The sequence below is a fragment of the Notothenia rossii genome (genome assembly GCF_949606895.1).
Source record: "Notothenia rossii genome assembly, chromosome: 5".
NCBI classification, from domain to species: Eukaryota; Metazoa; Chordata; class Actinopteri; order Perciformes; family Nototheniidae; genus Notothenia; species Notothenia rossii.
In genome coordinates this window covers 15,215,001-15,235,569 of record NC_136903.1, presented here as the reverse complement: position 1 = coordinate 15,235,569, position 20,569 = coordinate 15,215,001, and the positions used below count along the sequence as shown (strand labels likewise).

The following is a 20,569-nucleotide window of genomic DNA, read 5'->3' as shown; positions in this document are numbered from 1 at the left end:
TGTTATCGTATGTGTCATATTCAACGAGCATTTAACCAGTCGTACTAGTTTGCCAAGATTTACAGAAGTTTCAACCAAGCGATAAGCATCGAACCGCCTTCTGTCACAACACCTGAGACACTGGAGGTTTGTTTCCCTGTGAGCTCACTTTGCAGGAAAGCTTCCTCCTGATGGCAGCGCTTTCATTCTCTGAAGGGGACTTACTTTGTCCTCAATGCTCTGATATTTACTACCTTCCCGTGCTCCTAAATTGTGGCCACAATATTTGCAGATTTTGTTTAAAGAAATTCTGGGAATGGAAAGGATGTCGAGAATGTCCTGTGTGTCAGGCTGTGTCTGTCCTTGGGAGGCCTCCTATCAACCTGGAACTAAAGACAGCTGCGGACGAATATCAGGTGATGTTAAAGATCAGAAGCAATCAGGACGTTTGTCGGGTTCACAAAGAGAAGCTGAATATTTTCTGTCACAATGACCTCGAGCCCATCTGCCTAGTCTGCCAAACGTCAAAACAGCACAAAGTTCACGAGTGCAGCCCAGTGGAGGAGGCCGCCACACAGAAAAAGGTAGAGTCAAAATAGAAACTGGGGAAATAACAAGGGGATTTACGGCAAATATTGCAAACACAATGACTTGTATGTAGTGAAGATGTGTTGCAACTCTGATTGTTTTTCTTCTAGTGTAAAAGGGGATTGGGCTGCAACTAACAATTACTTTCATAATAAACTAATTGTTTTCTGAAATCATTGATACATTATTTAATCTATAAAAATCATCCATCATAACTTCCATAACCAGCTTGTCCGAATCTCAATGACAATTAGTTAGTTATATAAAACTGAGAAAAGTAGCACATTGATGTTTTGTCAATTCATAGAATAATAGTTTTCCAGATTTAGACTCTCAATTATTAATCTTTTGAATATTTCAGAAAGAAGTCTCAGCCATGCTGGAGTCCTTGAGGAAACATATCAGATTATTGAACATGACAAAGGTGCAATGGGAGGAAACCAAACGCTATATACAGGTAAAGATATAATTGTGTGTTTTGATGTACCTCTAATATTTGAATTCTGATTCTTTAGTCTCACCCATTCAGTTTCCGCCAAGATAGAAAGTTCCTTCCCGGACGACACACAAATATTCTTTTATGTGTCTGCCAAAATATATCCACACACATTCTAGAGCCAAGTGAATCACAGTGAGGCAGCGATAAAGGAGGAGTTTGAGAAGCTGCACCTGTTCCTCAGGGAGGAGGAGAACGGCCGGCTGAAGGTGCTCAGACAGGAGGAGCAGATCAAGACGCAGGTGATGTGTGAGAAGCTGGAAAACATCCAGGAGCAAATCAAGACCCTCTACTCCACCATCAGTGAAGTCGAGGGGGCCCTCAGAGCCAAGGATTTAACATTTCTACAGGTACATCTACTGCCATTGTTTACGTGACAATAAGGCTTTTTTCTTAAAGTGGGGATATATGAGGTTTATCCATAGTCAGTGTATAAGCTACACTAAGTGGTCGATGGCACCCCCTCCCCCCCCCCCCCCCAGAACAGACAGCAATAAGGGAACAGGAGCAAAGCAATGCATTGCTGTCAACATGGGCAGAGGCAAAACTTAGACACATGAAAAATTCATATTATATTGAAAAAGTTTTCTACGTTTTGTGAGTCCGGTATAAACAAAGTCACACAATAACATAGAGGTAAAATTACTGGCTTTATAGAATTGGGAGTTATGAAACACTCTTTTTTAATGGTCACACACATAGTGAAATTTGGCATCTGCATTTAACCCATCCTAGTACCAGGAGTCTAGTACTAGGAGCAGTGGGCAGCTAGTGGGCAGCTAGTGGGCAGCTAGTGGGGAAGGGGGGTGTCCGGTGCCTTGCTCAAGTGTACCACGGCAGGGCAGGAGTTGACCTCTCCAAGTAGCAGTCCACACTCCATATTTTAGGTCTGGTCGGAGACTTGAACCGGCGACCCTACGGCTCCCAGTCCAATCCCATCCCCTGAGCCACTGCCGGACTAACCATAGATAACGGCTTTATAAATCCCATCAGTGCCACAAGATGCTACTGTGCACGTTCTACAGACCTCCAATGTATTTGAATGGACATTTTAATCCTTTTTAACGACAAAATACCAGATTGAGTATAATATATGTAACAATAGGCAAGGTGTGACTTACTGTCAAACACAGCCAGGCTGATCAACATTTCAAAGCTATGAGCAAATGACACCTTCATGGCCTTAGGAGCTTGGTGTCTAACTTTATGAGTGTGATTTCGTTTTGTCATGTATTATTTTAATGTTTCCTTTCATGCATACACTCAAAAATATTTGGATGTATTATCCTTTTGGAATAGTTTTGTGTTTTTATAGTGTACAGGTGTTTCTTTTTATCACTGCTTACTCAAACACCTGACCCCTGCTGCACGTATAACTACACACCTCAGCTTTAAATAATAAGCTGCATTTATTTCACTTTCTTTCTGGATCTTTAGGACTTCAAGCAGACCAATAAAAGGTATGTGGAACTCACCATCTGCCAACCGTAGCCCTAACTGTCTACATAAGTCAATGTTGTAATTATTTCAACATGTTTCAGGGTCAAATGCACTATTCAAAAGCCGCAGTGTATCAGAGATATCCTCATCAACTCTGCAAAGCATCTGAGCTCACTCAGGTTTGAAGTTTGGAAGAAGATGGCCAGCACCGTCACATGTGGTGAGTGAACAGAAAATGGCTTATAAGTAAATCAGATTTTAGTTCTTTAGAGGTCACCTATTATGCAAAATCCTCTTTTCCATGTCTTTTATACATAAACATGTGTCCCCTCTGTGTAAAGAGATTCTGAAAGTTTCAGCAAAAAAAGCTTTGCACTCTTTTTGTCCTGATCCTTTTTTTTTTAATAAAAACCTGTCTGAAAATGAGCTGATCAGATTTTGGCTTCTTTATGATGTCATAATGTTTTTTTGGCTTGTGTAACCATTAGCCAATCACCAACCAAGGTAACCCCCGCCCGCCCACCTTATCCTGAATCTCCTCCTAGAGCACCATTGTGTTATTTTTAACCAAATATCTCGCAGAGGGGCGTGGGGAGGGGCTCCTTATTTTCATCTAAAATAACAGACAGAGAATCAGCACTTTTGAAACAGGACTGAAACAGAGAGGATTATGGGATGCTACAACGCATGATCTGTTTGGTATTTCGAGCCAAACACTTCAAATACATGTTTTGTGTATAACTGAGAACTATAATATATTGATGAAAAAGAGTATTATAGGGGACCTTTAATATACCGAGTGTTTTTGATACTTTCAGTCCCGATTACTCTGGATCCAAACACGGCCCAGTCCAACTTGAAGCTGTCTGAAGATCTGACCTGTGTGCAGTTCAGCAGTAAGCAGCTCCTCCCTGATAACCCTGAACGCTTCACCAGCCGTGTGTGTGTGCTGGGGGCCAGCGGCTTCACGTCAGGGAGGCACAGCTGGATGGTGGAGGTGGGCCAGGGCAAAGACTGGCACATCGGAGTGGCACGAGAGTCCATCAAGAGGAGGAGTACCGTCTTCCTCAACCCCAGCGAGGGTTTCTGGGTGATCGGTGTGAGCAACGGAGACTCATTCTGGGCTCAGACCTCGCCTCGCACCAAGCTGGTGTTGAAGCAGACACCTGAGAAGATCACTGTACAGCTGGACTACGATAAAGGAAAGGTTGTTTTCATCAATGAGGCCGATTCAACAATAATATATGCTTTCAAAGACAGATTCACAGAGAGGGTGTTTCCCTTCTTCTCCCCTGGATTGAGTGGAGAGGGGAAACACTGCAGCCAGCTGACCATCTGTTCTCAGACAGTAGCATTGAACATGGAGTCTCACATGCAGTAGACACATGGTGCTAGTGTGGAGGGAGACTTTGTTCAGCAGAAGTTACATGACACTGTACTGTATCTGATGGTTACACAGGCATCATACTGTATAGGTGATGAAATAAGACATGGTGCTTGAGTCGAGGAAGATGTTGAATAGTTTCTCTATGAAATTCAGTAGCAAATTGTATGACACTGTACTGAGTAGTTTATGAAATAAGACATAACACTTTCAACATTTTATTTATTTAATGTTATTCAGAAGACAGTCTCAGGTCATATAAATATGTAGAGTTGATTTGATGTTATTAACTTTCATTTTCTTTCTGTTTTGGCTTCCTCTGTGTGGACATATCTTTCAGTTTAGAATCCAGTTTCCTCTGCAGATAGGCTTTCTTGTTGGGGTCCATGGTTTTATCCTTCTTGCCGCTGCCGGCGTAAAGAACGCCCTCTTTGCTTATTCTCATCCGAGCGTGAGACTTGGCTTTATCTCCGCAGCCGTGAACCTAAAAAGGTGCAACACATGACATCAGATCAGAAAACGACACCTTTCTTATATGTAGGTTGTCACTTATGGGCGAACTATCAATACACAGCCTAATAAAATACTTTCCTTCCTCTATGGATTTAAAAAACGACTACATAGTAAAAACATGTACTCTTTGGGGTCTGTTCCGGTCTCACCTCTGGTATATGATGACTGAGGCAGTACTGCCTGTTGCAGAACAGGCAAAGCTGTCCGAGCATCAGTACAGAAGCTTTGCACCTCAGGAAGCTGCACACACGTTCAGCCTTTATGACGGCGTTGATGAGTGTGTCGAAGTCTTCATCTGGAGCGGCGGCAGCAGCGATCCCGCAGGCGCCTGTCTTCGTTTTACTCTTTACTGGGAGACAAATGGAAAGGTTCAAAGCTGAAAACATATCGGAGCAGACGGATTCAAATAACAGTTGTTGTTGTTGTTGTTGTTGGCCTTGGGGTTTGTGCAATAGGTGGTCATTGTCAGTGTGTATACGTGTATGTACGTCTGTGTACATAAGTCATGTGTGAATATGGTATTGTCTTTTATCACGTACTATGTGGTATTTATGATTTGCTTTTTCTATGGAACTGCAGGACCGTTCCAAATCAAGGACAACAAAGTGTATCATATCGTATCAATTTAAAAATCAAGCTGAAACAATTGGGCAAATAATCAATTGTAAACTAAAGTAATTGCCAATTATTTTGGGTTTTGGACAGAAGCAACTTGGACTATGACAAACTGAAATAAAAATGTTCTGGCGTAAAATAAAAATCTAGAAAGAAATGTGAGTAAGAGTAATCAAAAATACAAATACTGGTGAGAGATGTTTCTACTACCTTTAGCAGCCTTTGGTTTCTTCGATGCCTGGGCCTGAGCTGGCAGGATGATGTTCTGTTGCTTTTTGTGTTGAGCGTTTTCTTCCCTCTTCTGCTGCTCCCTCTTCATTCGCTCCAAATGTAAACTTTTTAAATCTAATGCGGTTTCAGAAAGCTGCTCTTTCTGGGGACTCTGGACTTCTTTTTCTTCTTCTTCTTCTTCTTCTTCCTGTGGTGGCTCCTCAGCGGGTGTTGACTCCAGGGGTCTGGCGACAGTGATGCACCTGTCCTTCCCCTCACCTTTACTCTCATGCACGAGGCCCATCCCCTCAGCGACCTGGTGAACCAGCAGGCGGTCATGAGAGTTAAAGGATGATGGGAACTGTAGTTCACTCTGATTTGAGTCCTTCAGAAAGCTCTCCACCTGCGCCGTGATCTCAGCAGTTCTGTTCTTCTTCTGCTCTTCCTCTGTCAGGCATGTTAAGCTGGACTTTGCGTGCTTCTCTTTCCCTGCAGTATTTTCATTAGCGCTGCTTCCGGTTGAACTCTTCTGCGGTGGCTTCGTCCTGCTGGGAGGCTGATCTTTCACCTTCTGTTTGGTGGACGTGGAGCTGCTGGAAGACTTTGTGTCTTTGGGGTCACGGGTGTAGTTTTGTGGCGCGATGTCTTGGATGTACTCAAATGCTGTTCTGACCTCGCCACGTTGAGTCATGTGATCGATCAGGGACTTCAGGAAAGCGTGATTCTGGACGGTCTGCGTGTCGCACACAACAGCGATGTGACGCCTCGCACGCGTTACAGCCACGTTAATCCTTCGGTCCTCTGACAGAAATCCAACTGCCCCTGGAATTCAAAGAGTTAACAAATACATGAATAAGTGCTGCTAACATTCACGGTGTTACAGAATCAGACATCCTTTTTGAGCTAAATAGATGACCTTTCCTGTTGGACCGAACTAAGGACAACACCACGGCCTCCTTCTCTCTGCCCTGAAATCCATCCACTGACTTTATCTCCAGCTCAGGATGCCTCGCAGAAAGCTTCTGACGCAGAAGATCCACCTTTACAGAGACCAGAACATCAATGAGTTACTTTTTATGAATCTGCAATGAAGAACAATCTCCAACTGTCAATAAATGAGAAACTGTTGAAATAATTTTTCCAGAAAAAGGTTTGCAGCCTCTGAAATATAGAGATCATTTTTTTTATTGAGTACATAACTTTTAATGTCATTTAGAATTCTAGTTCAGCATTACATTTTCTTTTTGGGGTATTTTCTTTTTAATCCTTTGAAAGTTTTGATATGTTATTTATAAAATATGCAATACAAATTATGCAAATATTGCTTTGACACAGTAGAGTAGTAGAGGTTAAGTTAACATGTATTTTACAGTACAGTTCCTTCAATCAGTGACCTACCTGTAGATTATACGGAGCGATAACAGCGATGTCTTTAGCTTTAACCCCAGCTTCAGTCAAGGCCTTTATGTGCAGTTCAACGATGTCGACCTCACCTGAGGATAACGTTCACACACGGTTAGATCCCATAAAACCCTTTCTGTAATAAAACGATGTGTTCTTTACAGTAAAAAGGACTAACCTTGATTGCCTTTGGACTGCTCCTCAGTGACCTCCATCTCGCTCAGACCGCAGCCTGCTGTGTCGATAAGAAGGAGCGGCGTGCTGGTCTCTTCAACACAGGCGACTCCAGGTAGATCTCTTCAGCATCAAAGACAGAATTGTTATCATTTTAGATTCACGGATATACAAACATTAGAGACTCTCCATCATCAAGCTTACACTCACTTTAACAGGTGTTTCTCCACAGAGCTGTGAGCTGTAAGTCGTCCCTGGTACATCTCTTTGGAGGCCCAGTCCATGATGGCACTGTTCATGCGGTACTGGACTGTTAGCATGCGGACCACCGAGTCCCCGTACATCTGGATGAGTCTCTCCATGAGGCTGAGGGACAGGCCTTTTGATGCAGCCCTGTGGAAAAAAAAATAACAATGTGCAACTATGATCATATAAAAGACCCTGATTGCATTTATCAAACAGCATCTTACTATGACTGAGGTGTGCTGAAGAGAAAACTAAATGTTGAGTGTTTTTCTTTATTTGATATAAAAGACTCTTTTTATTTCAAATGCGCTGAGTTTTTTTATTAGATGTTGCTTTTGTTGTCAGCACTGTCAATCTACTCTGATCAAAGCACACACACACACACAGTCCTGGTGAATTGGACGCTAGTGCTGCGTTCACACCGGACGCGATGCGAATATTCGCTTTGCATTCCAATCGCTCAAGTTTCACCGCGGCTTGCAGTTTGTTTTATCGCGTCATTCAAAACAAACATACCGTTGACAGTCACAACGATCATCTCTTCCATCTTTACAACTGATCAACAGCAGCACGTCAGAGGGACGTCAGAGGGAATCCCAACGCTGATTGGCTTCCGCGAGAACGCGTCACGTGAATTTGACGCTCGAGTTGAACAAATTGAACTCTCGCGTTTGACGTGGCACCGTTCAATCGCGTGATTCGCGCCGCGTCCATCGCTTCATGCTCGCCGTCGGAGCGAATTCGCGTCTGTGCATTGACTTTACAAGTAATCGCGGCGCCCCAAAACATCGCATCGCGTCCGGTGTGAACGCAGCATAAAGCTTGATGATTTCTTAAAAGCTAAATTTTTATTTCATTGGAATTTTGTATTGCTAAGAATAAAAACGTCATTAATTTTTCAGGGGTTAAGGAAAATATTTCAATTATTGCAGCAGGACCAATATAAAAGGAATTCTTTAAAACATATGAATGCACAAAAAGATGAAATCGGGTTCTTGTTTCTTTACTTTTGTGATTTGATGGTCGGTGGTAGCTGCTTGTAGTCTCCAGCCAGGATGCACTTGCGTGCTCGGAGCAGGGCGATCCAGCAGCTGCTCTCCAGCGCCTGAGCGCACTCGTCTATCACCACCCAATCAAAGTGCTCCGCTGGCAGGTGCTTCAGCGGACCAGTGTGACAAGCACCTGCAGACACAAATAAGTGCTCTCTGATTGCCTTTCATCATCATCACAGAAATACTTTATCTTCAACCCGGAGCCCTAACTGACCTGTGTTGGTTGATAACACAACATCAGCACTTTTGAGGATCTGGGCGATGGCTGTTGCCTCCCTGGTTCTCAGCTCTTTTCTTAGCTCCCCTATTTCCCTTTTGTAGTTCACCCGGTCTCCTCTTTCACGCATCTTCTTTATTCCCACCTTGAGAAAAATATATATTAGAAATCATTCAAAATGTCACACATGCTAGTAAGAGGACCACATACTTCAATACGTACAAATGCTTTGTCCATGTCTTTACGGATGTCTGCAATGATGCCTGCACTGTCACTCTGAGCGAGGATGGCGTCCAGTGAGTGTTTCTGTATGGACTCCAGCAGTCTGGCAGGGTGACCCAGCCTCAGGACTTTAGCCTTGCATTGGGCTAACCTCTCTACTAAATTATCCACCGCCACGTTGGATGGAGCACAGCACAAGACCTGCACAAACACATAGTTCAATTACGAAAAGGTCAACTTCAGATAAATGTAAGGAAATAATAAGTAGGAGGAAAAGTATTAACACATGCACTAATAAATATAAACTTTCTGCACCTTTTGGCCTTGCTTGACTGCTTGCAGGATGATCTCGACCACAGTGGTGGTTTTCCCAGTGCCTGGCGGTCCATGAATCACAGCTAATTCTCTCTGAGACAGAGTAAAGGACACAGCTTCTCTCTGGGAATCATCCAGGTTGGAGTTAAAGAATTTAAACTCGTCTGATGAAACATAATAGGATACCAAGAGTTAGTCCTTTGTATTGTAAGATCTTTGCTGATTTGGAAAGTTTGGATATGCTACCAGTAGAAACAATTTCAGTGTCACTTACTTGGCTGTGTTTGTGAAGAAGGTGTTGAGTTTCCAAAGAGAACGTCTATCAGATTGGCCGCAGGTCCATTTCTGTATCCATTTAATGTATTCAAGGCACTACAAGCACAGCATTTTTTTTAGTTTCAACGGTTGCATAACTCTCTCTTTTTTGTCTTAAATTACAGACGTCACTCACTTTTTCATTCGTTTGTAGGTAACATCATTTGCCAATTTTAAGAGGTTGTGAAGACCATCTGTATCGAAGCTCAGGCCATCGTTAGAATCATCAAAGGCCACACTTATCGCAGTTTGGCTGACCCTTGTCACTATCCCTGTGCCAATCTGTGAGGCTGCGGTGCATCCACCAGTGTCATACAAGCCCACTATGTCACCTATTACAAAGACATAAATGTTTAATTATTAAGCAAAAAATTATTAAACTACAGTCACACAGAAACACACAGATCTGACGTTTAAATATTCCCTCTCACCAGGTCCAAAGCTGTTGCTCGGCAGAGATGTAAAACCCAAATGTTTCCGTGGCTCGAAGATGACAACTGTGCGACCGTACAGACCTGTGGACTGACTGCTTATCTGCAATTTCAGCAGGCAAACCCCTTTACTCTGAAGATCCTTCAGAGAGATGTTCTCCTGCCATATCCTGTAGGCACAAAACAAGACATTGTAGTGTTTTGGTCAAAGATTTAAGTAAGTCAGGTGGAGGGATTACCAAGCATAATTCTTTGGAGTGTAGGATATTTTTCCAAAATCCCTAACTTTAGGGAAGTGCATAGCAAAATGGCCAAATTATCCAATTATTAAGTTAAGTATTACAGTCTGGATGTTATTCTTTCTTACCTGTTCTCCTCTATTTCAGCCTCCCTTTCCTCCTGTAGAAGCTCAAGTGTTTTTGACACAAACTGTTCCACCGCCATTGCTAACTAAAAAGGCAGAAAAGATGATAAATGTTTCAGCACAGATCCAAAACATTATGTTAGTTACACTTCCCTTAGGCTACAGACAACAGAAAACAGAAAAGGTCATACTAAAAACTGTTGTTGTCCTTTATGGATATGATAGTTCTCTCATTATCAAAGGTACATCTCATCAGTGGGGGAATGTAGCTAACTGTATACCTTTTATTCAAGAACTTGTGTACAGTTACAGTGAGGTAATTCTACTTTGTTATATATCCATACTATGCAACTTTAAACATCCATACCCACTGCACCTCAGTGACAAATACTTTTAACTCTACTTTAATACAAGGAATAACAATGTCAGGTAATAAACGAGGGAACACAGGCAGGGTACAGCTTAGTCAATAGTATAAACACGTCAAAAGCTTATTGAATGTTGACATGTTAGCTTGCTAAGTGCTAACCACACTGCACTCAAAAACTGATTAACTTTAGCTACAGCTAGCAGGAGAAAATGACACTCAACTGTTAATGTAGTTACCTGAAGAGACCACAGGTGAGCAGAAAGCAGAAACCTTAATGTTATTCATGCAGGAGAACTTTGAAATATCCTGCAAATATCTACATTACACCAGTGTGTTTGTTGAACTCATTGCCGTCTCCTTTTGTTGCGCTAGCTTGTTAGCATGATAGCTACACTGCCACCTATCGGCTCAGATGACTTAGCGCACTCACATACATTTATTTTGAAAAACACGCAACCGGAAGTCACCCAGCTTCGTTGACGCTCCAGAAAGTAACCCGTTGAGCTAAGTTGTCAATCAACCCGTCCGATAGTCGGAACCAGGTTGTTTGTCATTAACTGTACATTTTAGCTGTGTGAACGAGTATTTTTTTGGCTCGTTGTTCTGTGAGTCTTCAAACCGCATCAGGATATGCTCGGTGGTTTTATCTACCAGATCTCATTCAGGAAGGAAGCACTTGCACAGCAAACCTGCAGACTGTGAGGTGCTAACACATTTTATATTAAACTGCAGCTTCCCTGCTCCCTTTCACTGCCTTTGTTTGGAAATGAGAACGACATTATTTCTGCTGCACGCCATCTCATGCTTCTGTTTGGTCAGTGCCACTCTTTCAAAAAAGGATGCAAAGAAGTCGCATAAAGCAGCTGATGCTGAGGTGAGTCTAACTTCTGGTGTTTACCTTGAAATAAGTGTGAGCTGTGAGCTGCAGGTCAAACAAGCTCTTGTCTGTCTGCCTGACATTTCACTGGGTTTACCTGACTGTCCAGAATCAGGAATATGCTCCACCTGTCATGTTTGTAGTCATGAATATGATTGTTATCTGTCACTGAAATGTTCTGTTCGTTTTGATCTCACTGTTTAGACATCGCTATCTGAGCTGTCCGTTCTGGAGAGAGGCCTGGTTGTGTCAGATCCGCTTTGGAAAGACATAGTGAAGGAGGAAAAGAGAAACTGGGCTCGGATCAAAAGAACCTTTCAAGGACCAGTGCTTGGATATGTCACACCTGTAAGTCAAAAACACATCTACATCCTCCCTTGCTACTGTTCAAACATAGACTGTATAACATGACAACACAGCATTATACGATATGTTTAGATTAATAATTAATGCAATACTCACAGACCTATAATGCATTGCCGGAAGAAATACTGGGATATGGTACTACACAGAAAAAACACTCTGTTACAAGTTTAAGTCCTGAGTAAATAACTGGCAACTTTTTGAATATCTATTTATAATTGACCTAAGCAAGCAAGAATGTCAAATGCCGCTGATGCTGCATTATCTACAGAAAAGATAAGAGCAGTTTCGTGCAATGGTAAATTAAAGATCTGTTGATTCCACACTGCTTGTTGGAAAAAGGGCAATTTGAGCGTATCTGTTTTGGTGTATTTGACAAACAAAACAACTGATCGATCAAAGAATTTATAAAAACCTGCAGATAAAATAAAAGAGTGATTGCTACCTACTTTAGAAGTTACTCAGTGTTACCAGGATGTTATCCATTTTTAGAATGGAGAGGAGGAAGTATTGCAGAGACCGTTTCATTAAACATGTAGACATATCAACGTGTATTAAGATATACTTCAACGGTCCTTTACTTTGAACTTATCCTTCCTGTGTAGGATGTTTTGACTCAATATTTTGTAATCACATGTCCTTTTTTCCCCCTATCCTCCAGTGGAATTCCCATGGCTACAACGTTGCCAAGATGTTTGGTGCTAAACTGACTTCATTGTGTCCAGTTTGGCTTCAGGTCCGCCGACGAGGACCTGAAACCTTCGACGTTACCGGACTGCACGATCATGACCCAGGTAGAGAACTTGCGTCATTGACAGTCAAATAGGTGTGTTTAGTGTTTAGTAATATATGTTAATAAAGGGCTCTTTCTGTCTCTCCAGGCTGGGTCAAAGCTGTACGCAAGTCTAACAAAAAAATCAGGTTGGGTAAGTTGATGTCCTCTCCACTGCCCACAATTCAGATCTGTGAATGTGTGCAAGTTGTGTCGGATGAGAATCTATTGTTGGTTTAATTTGCTTAAATTTGTTTACCCTCAGTGCCTCGGCTATTATTTGATGGCTGGTCTTACCAGGACTACATGAGTGTGCTGGCGAGTGAAGATGAAATTGAAGAGCTGGGAAGTGAGCTGGTGGATGTTGCAAAGGTAAAACATGGGTTCGTTCATCTTTAACTCTCTTGCGAAAGTGTTTTTTGTCCTGTGTCTAATGAAGCTGTGTTTTTGCAGACTGAAGGTTTCGATGGTTTCACCTTGGAGGTGTGGAGCCAGCTGGGCGGAGACAAAAGAAAGTGAGTTATCCTATTGACCCTTCTTTTATTATTACTATTTTTTTTGTCTGACGCTTCAAGAAGGCAACAAATAATCGAACATGTCTAATAATCTTCACACAGGGAGCTTGTACATATGGTGAAACACATATGTGAGACTCTGAAGGCTAAAAGATTAGACTGCATTCTTGTCATCCCTCCTGCTGTGACCAGGTGAGTGGAATCAGTTTCTTCCAGTTACAATAAATCCTAATAAGTTGGTGCTGACTTCCCCTTCTGCTTCTTTTCCTTCCTGTCATTATCAGTACGGGGCAGCCGGGGATGTTTGGCAGGGAGGAGTTTGAGCAGTTGGCCCCTGTCGTGGATGGATTCAGCCTCATGACGTACGACTACTCCAGCGGTGCCAGGTGAGAGAGCCGGCGATGCAGAAGGAGATGCACAGTATTAATGCTGACAATGTTCTGAGTTGCTATGGGTTTGTTTTTGTTCAATAGAGCGGGCCCGAGCTCCCCCCTGCCCTGGGTGAGAGACTGTGTTCTCCAGCTAGCTCCCAACACTCAGTGGAGGCAAAAGATCCTGCTTGGACTCAATATGTATGGCCTTGATTTTGCAAGCCAGGGAACGGAGCCACTCCTGGGAGGAAGGTGAGCTAAGACTGTGACTACTACAGTTATATTTTAGCCTAATTCTTTTTTTTCCAAACCTTGGTGTTACAGTTTTGTGTCATTCAGTAACAAGAAGCTAAGAAGTCTAGGTAAAAGGCTGTGAAAATAATGAAATGATGATTATGATCTAACTTGTCTCTGGTTTCCTGCAGGTACATCGAGATTTTGCGAGAAAATAGGCCAAAACTTCTGTGGGACGAACAGTCTGCAGAGCATTACTTCAGTTATAAGAGGTAATGATTTCATTTCTCTTAAAGTAAACAATTAACAAATCAAATCTCCAGACACAATCTTCTAACACAATTTGTGACGTTCAATTCTAGGAACAACGCAGTTAAGCATGTGGTGTACTATCCCTCATTGAAGGTAAGTCTTTTGCACATTTTTAGATCATTAAAATAACTTGCCTTCACTTTTTTTAACCAAATCGTTATTATTGTGTTTACTGCTACTTTAACATCATTTACTTATTTTACAGTCACTATACCTGAGGATCTCTTTAGCTACTGAACTGGGAACAGGAGTTTCCTTATGGGAATTAGGACAAGGACTGGACTATTTCTATGATCTCCTATGAGAGTTGGCTGCAGAAGTGACACCTGTGGACTTTGGAGCATCAGCACATGGGATTTTCTCTTTTTTCCTTGAACAGGGAAGCATCAAAAGATAAAGCTCTGTATGCAGGAATGATAGTTTTGTGTGTTTTGTTACGGAGTTAGAAATCTGAAAGAATGTATTTAAATACAATTCAGCTTATTGGAGCAGAAAAAGTTGAAATGTTCTCTACATGAGAAAAACAGTAATCTGTTCATTCGTAAGGTACTACCAGCAGACACAAGGTACTTCAGTTTGTTTTATTCCATTTCATTGGTAGAATTGTGGTAACATTTTTCATCTTGTACAGTTCAGTCAGAGTGCAGTGACACAACAGAGTGCATGATCATCAATAGGTAAAACTTTTAAATGAAGGGTACATTCTTCTTTTGTTCGCGAGCAGCAGACATCTGCAGCCTCTCTTCAGTCCAGATCCAGAAATCTTCTGCTGTCACTCTCCACTACATTTCTGCTTTCAGTCGCAGCTTTGCTTGCTGTGACGATGCTTTAAACATACTCAAAACTGCTTCTGCTTTCTCTCATTTTTTTAAATTATAAATGATTTTGTGGCTTTTATCAGTTTTTAATTACAACATTGGAAAGTTATGAAGTTGTATTTACAGTGGTGCCAAACATCTGTTCTGAACCAGTATCTTCCAATATTTGTCTGAGATGAATGTTTGTTTATTTACATGAATACAAATGTGAAACAACTGAGTTGATGGATTTGAGTGCTCCTGATTTTCTTTTTTTCACTTGGCATTTGAAAGCAGGATTAGATTATTTACAGCAAGTGATGTAGACTGCATATTCTGACCAGTTATTAGGTGTCTGTCTATGACTACATGCACGGCATCTTCTTGACTTGCTGTAAAACAAAGATATAAACAGGAGAGAGTTTTAGAAATCCTTAATATTTACTCTACCTACTTAATGTCCATGCTCTGCAGCTCAGCTCACCTGTGTACGATCCACCACTGTCTTTCACAAAGTCTTCCACGACCAAGGGCAGGTTGGCAAAGTCAGGCCTCCGCACCAGTTCAAACACTGAGGGCTTTCAGCAGAAATAGAAACTGTGATTAAATATATTACAATTGAATTTTTTCTTTACAGGGTTCGGAAAGCTTAAATCCCTTTAGTTCAATTGGATTCGGAATAACATTTAGCATCATCTTCACAATAACACAAATTAAAAAAGAAATCCAAAATGTTCAATAAAATGTCATTGCAATATTTTTTATTTTTTGCAGCACAAAAACATAATCATTTTCACCATGTGATGACGCAGCACCTGTTTCGAGAACTCGACAAGTTTACATATTCATATAAAGCAGCAAACATTTTGTAGCATGACATGTTTACATTGATATGCTTTACCTTACATTGCACGTACACATTTTTCGCATACAGTTTGACCTCCTTATGTTGTTGCTGAAAGGATATATCACAGCCCTTGATAGTACCTTCATGTCTAATTGAGGGAGACTTACCCCTGTTAAGCTGTATCCACTGAAGATCCACCTCTGGCCCTCTGTGGCACAACACAGCGCGGACACTCCTTGTCCCACTGCACAGACAGGTTCTGCACACAGAGAAACAAACAAGGCTCTACACCAGGTTTATACTTTAAATACTGACAGTTCTTTAAGGTTAGCCTCACACTCACTTTGTTTGGAGATGAAGTGTGTGAGGATGCGGTGCAGAGAGCCGCTGTGTGCCAGGTCGTTCAGCGCCCCGGGGCAGTCTGGGAGGAGCAACGCCTGGTATCGAGCACCTGGAGAGGGTCATCATGACATGACTGAGCAAAGTCTAACCACCAGAGCACATGAAAACAGCCAATTTACCATCAAAGGATTTTCCTCACCATCTATGGATTCAAGTTTGGCTGGTGTTGCGTAGGGTTTCACGTTGAAGTCCTGCACCCATCTAGCAGTGCTTTCATCCACTCCAACAAAGTCTATTGGCTTTCCCTGCAATAAAAACAATTGTCTGATTGGACAATTCAACCAGAAACATTGCTACAAATAAGGCTTTGCTCTTCTACCTTCTAACGGTCCATGTACATATTATTACATTTTTGGTTTAAAACAGAGCTTCCTTTCTTTCTCCACGTGTATTATACAATACTGAGGTAGGCTACTGTTGTTAAAATGCAGTTTCCCAATGATACCTTTGTACTCTTGCGCAAGTAACATTTGAATTCAGTTCTACTAAGAGTAGACTTAACATTTTATTTTTACTTTAATATTGATAAAGCAACATGTCAAAGTCAGGGTTTTACTATTTTATATTATGTTTTGGGGAAATATAATTTGCCAATTTTCCCTACCACCTTTCAGAAAAATACTACCTTCCTTTATAATAAACATTCAAATAAAAAGTAAAAAGATATTCAATTATAATTACACTGGACATGGGCGAAATAAAAAAAATCTGCAATCGTAAGCCAAAACATGTGCTCTAAAAAGTTAAATATGCGACTCCAAGATTTAATGGAGTTTTTGTACGAAGCACAAAAGTAGCACTGGAATTTAAAAACAAGTACCTCAAAGTAGCCTACTTCAGTATATGCATTTAGTAACTATCCACTAAAGCAGGTATAAACAGTATTACCCCAGGTGTGGCTGTCTGGAGGTTGAACACGGAGGAACAGAGGCTGAAGGACTGATGGAAAGAAGCTGCTGAAACCCCTGGAAGATCAAAACACACCAAACATCAGAGCTCATCACATAAAACATAGCCTTACTGTTATGCAAAAAGATAGGTAGCAAAATATGTTTTACCTCAGTTAACATGTTATTAAAGTTAATAAATAACTCCTGCTGAGCTCTAATTGATAGAAAACTCTGTAGTAAACTCATTGCTTTGTGTTATTATCTCTGTTAACGTCACATCACACATCAGCCGGTACTGACTCACCTTGAGGAGACGCACTCGCCACAATCAGACAAGTTGGTTTAGCAGACATTTCAATTGTTTTTGTGTTAATTCCACATGAAATATTGGTTAGGGAAATGAATAACAATGTAATTGTGAGCGAATTTCAAGCAAGAAAATCCGCGAGGAGGAGGAAGTACTGTCAGCTGACAACAACATCCGCTGCAGGATTTCAGAATAAAAGTTCACTGTCACAAAATGACAATAATGTTCAAATCATTTGGATTATTAATGGCAAGCACTTTATTTTCATTTGAACAAACAAGAAATATCTTTGATTTATATATTATTTATTAAAATGTTGGTAAACACGATACGATAAAAAAACAAGATAATCAATAAGACTACCTCTGATTGTTATATGAAACAATACGCTGCTTATATTTCTATGCTCTTTAAAACGTGTGTTTTTGGTTACATGTTTATCCACACATTATATTTTTTGATAAAAAGTAGAATGTATTTAGAGCATGCAATGGTATTTAGCATAAAAAGGACATCGCTGCCCAGCAGCATTACGTCATCTTTAGTGTTTGTAGCTGTTTTGGCAATAATCATGTTATACTTTGAATTGGCAACTTCACAGCACCCGCAACTCAGTTAATAACGGGGAATTAAAATACCCAAACAACCATTTTACAATTTACACAATCTGCATTATTAAAGAAAGTCAAAAATCAGTACGGATCCTCTTTCAGATGTTGATAGAGGCAGCAAGTAAACATCATCCCCACAAGCTGAAAGAGAAAAGAAAAGAGGAAATGGTTCATTCCCCACTGCACAAAGTAAACCATTGATCATTGTTTGGCATTTAACATTACAAAATAAGTTCATGTTAAGTTATGTTTTGCTCTTTACCTGTAAAAATGCAATCCCAATGCCCACTGCACCAAGAATATACAACTGACTCAGGATGAACTCCTCTAGTTTCATAATGCAGCCTCCCTGGAAGCATGAGAGAGGAAATCAATGAATACATCGTTTTAACTTCACATGAATCCAAAGCCACTCCGACCGCTCTCCCTACCTCCACTTTGTAGATGTTGGAGGGATGGTCCCTGAGGCCACAGAGGTCACCAGGACTCTTACAGCAGCTGTCAGGAACGAGACGCTTGTTGAGTGGTTCCTGGATCCACGCACAGTCTCTCCAGTCTGAGGAGTTGTAACTGCCACAACACTTAAACTGAGAGGGAGCCGGTGCAGAGAGGGACAGAAGAAAGAATAAAGGTGTCAATTATCTTCACAAACTAAATAAACATAAGCCTTCGTCACGGCCGTGTCATCAAAGGCTTGTGTACTTTATATATAATTGTGCCTGCATTAAACAGATGAGAGAAAAAGAGGAGACAACGTTGACTAACATTGAATTGTATTCACATCGCTATCCAAATGTAAGTTGTTGATGTGGTTTTACTTTTAACATAAACATAAAGTGTCATTTCCACACCTCCTGCTGGAGTTTATCCACAGCCTGCGTGACGCCATCCTCCCCCAGCTGCTTGTATTTCTGCTGCATGGTCACCTTCAGGTTCTGTCTGAGCTCCTCATCCAGCTGAGAGTAAGAAATCACAACTTTAGTGGTTACTCCAAAAAAGATATCTGCTATCTGAAAATGTCATCCCATGAATTAAAATAACCCCTGGTCAAGTTTCTTTCCTCCCTTGTAACATTCCTCTTTACCTGTTCAATGGACTCACAACACTCAACATATATGAGCAATGTCTACGTGAACATTTACCAAATGGAAAACAATACACATTTGCAAATAAATTGTGTGTTTCTCGACTGAATAAGTGCAAACAATCCATTTGATATCAACCTGTCAGAGAAACAGGTTGATATAAAATGGAGACAGGTGGCAGCAGATTACCTGGTAGCAGAAAGGGAAACACTGGAGCAAGAAAAGGGAGGAAGAGAGAGATGTGAGAAGGATGGAAAAACAGGACAAATGAAAAGCATGCACAGAGAGGCATGCAGAGAAGATTTCACAACAGAGTGCAGACATGCAGTTGTTTCTTCAGTGGTGAAACAATTTGAATAGAAATGACGAAGAAAAAATGAATAGTTTTCAAAACATTAAGGGATTATGGAAGAACCAAAATATACAGAAAGAAAAGGAATTGTCTTTTTCAATTGCTGCATTCCAATCTCATATAAATGGTGTCTAGTGAACAACAATACAATCATCTGGTACACACTGTACAAGATGACTTTATGTATACTATGTCAAATACTTTACCTCTTGGTAGGTTATGTAAGCCAGCACGCCGGCAATGATTTCCAGCAGGAAAATAGAGATCAACAAGACCAAATACTGAAGGGGATGGACGAGAAATAAACATGAACTAAGCTGTTAATGAACTGAAGTTGAAACATATCAATTGAAGCATTACAAGACAGTGTTTCTGTGCTAACATACGACATCTGATATCATTTTAGACATGGCAATAGCTTTAAAAAGTACCTGTTCATGATTTAAAAACAAAATAAAGGTTTGACTCCAGTGCATTAGTGATTAAAATGGGGGGTAGGAAGTTACTCATTACAGTTGTGGTAAATATGGAACTAGACATAGCGTCATAGAGCTTGTGCAGTTTTACTTCTGTATAATACCCTCTCACTAGTGTCTGTCTGTCTCTCTCACACACTCTTCAGTCCTGCGATGCCGTTCATTCCTCTGGCATGAGCCGCACTCTAAATCTAAACTCTTAAAGACACACTCTGCGTGACTTGTCTGTTGTATCTGACAGCCCTGCCTGACATAATGACCCACACTGAAGGCAGGCAGACAAGACAGAAGGTCACCAGGGATTAACTTTCAACACACGACGACTCGGACAGGTTGTGTGTATAAACAGGAAGTTTAAAGGGGCTATCCTTTTGTTTCAACATAATTAAAGGAACACTACACCCCAAAAATGATCATGTGTATATAACTTCCTTAGATTCTTATATTGAACTTTATATTTCTTGCATACATCTACTGTGAACGATCAAACAAAAACAGAGGAATTTTAGATGAGTTAAAGGAAATGGGGGCTTCATTTAACAAAAAGGAAAACTATATCAAAACATCTGTTTACAAACTCTCACACAACTTGTGCAAAAATAATCCATGTCTTATTTATCCAGTTGTATGCTCAATACTTCCCAAACACATGCATTTTGGCTCAAACTCAGTGCTATTGCTTCAACAGGGCGACTGTGGCTGTGAGGTAGTGTGGTCGTCTTTCAACCAGAAGGTTGTGGGTTCGATCCCAGCCCATGCAGTCAACATGTCGATGTATCCTTGGGCAAGATACTTAACCCTGAGTTGCTCCCGATGGCATGGCCAACGGTGTGTGAATGTTAGGTCCTAGAGTAAGGTACACTGCTCTGTATGAATGGGTTCGAATGGGTGAATGACATGTAGTATGTAAAGCGCTTTGAGGGGTCTTAAAGACTGGATAAAGCGCTATATAAGTACAGTCCATATAAGTACAGTCCATTTAACAGTACAGTGACAGACAAGTAGCACATCAGTGAAAGAGCACAC

General features: G+C 41.1%; 5 protein-coding genes across 6 annotated transcripts; 2 read left to right on the top strand and 3 right to left on the bottom strand.

Annotated features, from left to right (window-relative positions):
• Positions 1 to 67: 67 nt before the first annotated feature.
• Positions 68 to 3,960, top strand: LOC307038682 (zinc-binding protein A33-like). The gene is made up of 6 exons (XM_079680283.1): positions 68 to 563; positions 929 to 1,024; positions 1,183 to 1,413; positions 2,501 to 2,523; positions 2,605 to 2,723; positions 3,322 to 3,960. Exons 1-6 carry the CDS (start codon positions 171 to 173, stop codon positions 3,882 to 3,884), a joined length of 1,425 nt encoding a protein of 474 aa, XP_079536409.1. The 5' UTR covers positions 68 to 170; the 3' UTR covers positions 3,885 to 3,960.
• A 135-nt stretch (positions 3,961 to 4,095) lies between these two features.
• On the bottom strand, positions 4,096 to 10,713 carry ighmbp2 (immunoglobulin mu DNA binding protein 2). Its single transcript, XM_079680276.1, has 16 exons — positions 10,569 to 10,713; positions 9,966 to 10,048; positions 9,599 to 9,768; positions 9,304 to 9,499; positions 9,127 to 9,224; positions 8,853 to 9,016; positions 8,538 to 8,738; positions 8,313 to 8,460; positions 8,054 to 8,228; positions 7,011 to 7,193; positions 6,805 to 6,923; positions 6,624 to 6,718; positions 6,142 to 6,265; positions 5,226 to 6,047; positions 4,550 to 4,749; positions 4,096 to 4,371 (listed from the first exon to the last, which is right to left on the bottom strand). Exons 2-16 carry the CDS (start codon positions 10,040 to 10,042, stop codon positions 4,174 to 4,176), a joined length of 2,970 nt encoding a protein of 989 aa, XP_079536402.1. The 5' UTR covers positions 10,043 to 10,048; positions 10,569 to 10,713; the 3' UTR covers positions 4,096 to 4,173.
• A 111-nt stretch (positions 10,714 to 10,824) lies between these two features.
• On the top strand, positions 10,825 to 14,814 carry chid1 (chitinase domain containing 1). The gene is made up of 12 exons (XM_079680285.1): positions 10,825 to 11,206; positions 11,414 to 11,557; positions 12,234 to 12,366; positions 12,454 to 12,498; positions 12,610 to 12,716; positions 12,798 to 12,859; positions 12,962 to 13,051; positions 13,144 to 13,245; positions 13,333 to 13,482; positions 13,656 to 13,736; positions 13,827 to 13,869; positions 13,982 to 14,814. The coding sequence occupies exons 1-12, from the start codon at positions 11,099 to 11,101 to the stop codon at positions 14,078 to 14,080; spliced, it is 1,164 nt and encodes a 387-aa protein (XP_079536411.1). The 5' UTR covers positions 10,825 to 11,098; the 3' UTR covers positions 14,081 to 14,814.
• gatd1 (glutamine amidotransferase class 1 domain containing 1) lies at positions 14,344 to 17,204 on the bottom strand. Its single transcript, XM_079680286.1, has 7 exons — positions 17,017 to 17,204; positions 16,711 to 16,787; positions 15,962 to 16,067; positions 15,764 to 15,871; positions 15,588 to 15,679; positions 15,058 to 15,151; positions 14,344 to 14,965 (listed from the first exon to the last, which is right to left on the bottom strand). The coding sequence occupies exons 1-7, from the start codon at positions 17,063 to 17,065 to the stop codon at positions 14,850 to 14,852; spliced, it is 642 nt and encodes a 213-aa protein (XP_079536412.1). The 5' UTR covers positions 17,066 to 17,204; the 3' UTR covers positions 14,344 to 14,849.
• A 49-nt stretch (positions 17,205 to 17,253) lies between these two features.
• Positions 17,254 to 20,445, bottom strand: cd151 (CD151 molecule). Of its 2 annotated transcripts, XM_079680287.1 has the most exons (7): positions 19,499 to 20,444; positions 19,274 to 19,348; positions 18,905 to 18,925; positions 18,482 to 18,586; positions 18,062 to 18,217; positions 17,893 to 17,979; positions 17,254 to 17,771 (listed from the first exon to the last, which is right to left on the bottom strand). In XM_079680287.1, the coding sequence occupies exons 1-7, from the start codon at positions 19,541 to 19,543 to the stop codon at positions 17,712 to 17,714; spliced, it is 549 nt and encodes a 182-aa protein (XP_079536413.1). In that variant the 5' UTR covers positions 19,544 to 20,444; the 3' UTR covers positions 17,254 to 17,711. The 2 variants fall into 2 exon arrangements, with proteins under 2 accessions (XP_079536413.1, XP_079536414.1); XM_079680288.1 differs by lacking the exon at positions 18,905 to 18,925 and having other exon boundaries at positions 19,499 to 20,445.
• Between the last annotated feature and the right edge of the window lie 124 nt (positions 20,446 to 20,569).